This window comes from Arachis ipaensis, chromosome B02 (genome assembly GCF_000816755.2).
Source record: "Arachis ipaensis cultivar K30076 chromosome B02, Araip1.1, whole genome shotgun sequence".
Taxonomy (NCBI): domain Eukaryota; kingdom Viridiplantae; phylum Streptophyta; class Magnoliopsida; order Fabales; family Fabaceae; genus Arachis; species Arachis ipaensis.
Genome location: NC_029786.2, coordinates 104699687 through 104701421, shown reverse-complemented (window position 1 = coordinate 104701421; position 1735 = coordinate 104699687). Strand labels below are relative to the sequence as shown.

Below are 1735 nucleotides of genomic sequence, written 5' to 3'. Positions count from 1 at the left end.
TGTGATCTCTTGTACCTTTGTGTTTTTGTTTGTAGAACTAAAATGTACATTTTTCTTAATGCACTTTTAGTAGTCGCTTGGTCGGCTCGTGGTTATAATCATTTAACTACTTATTGGTAGAACGTATTTGTTTTATTTTGTTACCGTTTTGTTGGTGTTTGCTTGTCATGGCGTTTGTTTACCGTTGTGCCGGTGTTTTGACGAAGCCAAGACGTGGCTTTACTATTGCCGTAGCCGTTTGTTGTGGCTTTAGCTTAGTTGGTTCCCGGGGTGATCAGTCCTGGGGCACCGTGTCGTGGTTCCGTTTAACGCGTATTACAAGGAGCTTGTTGTCGTGGGATGTGTAAACAGCCAAAAGTAAGAGAGGGTAATCTCAACAAGTAAAACATTAATAAGTAGAACATTAATCAACAATTATTAAACAAGTCTGTTATCATAATAAGTACTTAACAAAAGTAAATCGCTGAGCTCGTCAGGTCACCTGATCGGCGGGTTTGAGCTAGGAATAGAACCTTCTCAGGTTACCTGCATTCCAGGTTCTCGGAATTTCCTTGCCATCGAGCCTCTCCAATTTGTAAGCGCCCTTGCCGATTACCTCTCTGACCCTGTAGGGGCCTTCCCAGTTTGCCGCTAGCTTCCCTTCTCCTTGGGCCGGCAGACCAATGTCATTGCGCCGCAGGACGAGGTCGTTTTGCTTAAACTCTCTCCTGATCACTTTGGAGTTGTAGCGCAGGGCCATTATCTGTTTTAATGCTACTTCTGACAAATGAGCCATCTCCCTGGTCTCATCTACTAGGTCCTTCTCTACAGCTTCTTCCACTCTCCTGAGAAGTAATCGTGGGCTCGGCTCGCCGATCTCTACAGGTATCATTGCATCTACCCCATACGTCAGGCGGAAGGGGGTTTCTCCTGTGGCGGACTGCTCGGTTGTACGGTAGGACCAGAGGACTGAGGCAAGTTCGTCGGCCCATGCGCCTTTTTTATTGTCCAGTCGCTTCTTGAGGCCTAGCAAGATGACCTTATTTGCAGACTCGATTTGCCTGTTCGTCTGGGGGTGCTCTACCGAGGAGAATTTCTGTTTTATGCCCATTCCGGTGAGGAACTCTATGAACTTCTTATCAGTGAATTGCGTCCCGTTGTCTGAGATGACGACTTCCGGGATGCCGAATCGGGTTATCACCTGCCTCCACATGAACTTTCTACAATTGGACGAGGATATACTGGCCAGCGGCTCAGCTTCTATCCATTTTGTGTAGTAGTCGATGGCGACTATGAGATATTTGACTTGCCCTGGTTCACTCAATTCTCCTCTATTTCATGCTTTCCAAGATTTGTTTTTCTTCTAACAATCAACATTTATTTCATGCATGCATACAAGTATCATGAGGTCTTTTCATTGGTTGTAATGGGGCTAGGGTCAAGGTAGGATGCATATTTGGTCAAGTGAGCTTGAAATTTGAATCTTTGATAAGCTTTAACTTCCCACCTAACCTATGACATCCTATACAATTAAGTTCTAATCTAGCTACCCATTCTTCACTTTTTCACATACTCATGCATTTTCTTTTTCATTTCACAACACTTATGCATTGATTTTATTGAGCTTCACCTTGGGGCATTTTGTCCCCTTTTTATTATCTTTCTTCTTTTTTTTTTCTTTTCTTTCTTTTTTTCTATTTTTTTCTTTTCTTTTCCATATTGTTTTTCTTTTTCTTTTGTTCTTTTGTTTTTCTCA

The 1735-nt window shown here is 42.9% G+C and overlaps 1 protein-coding gene across 1 annotated transcript; it reads right to left on the bottom strand.

Annotated features, from left to right (window-relative positions):
* Nucleotides 275–1192, bottom strand: LOC110269324. Its single transcript, XM_021117096.1, has 2 exons — nucleotides 526–1192; nucleotides 275–372 (listed from the first exon to the last, which is right to left on the bottom strand). The coding sequence occupies exons 1-2, from the start codon at nucleotides 1190–1192 to the stop codon at nucleotides 275–277; spliced, it is 765 nt and encodes a 254-aa protein (XP_020972755.1).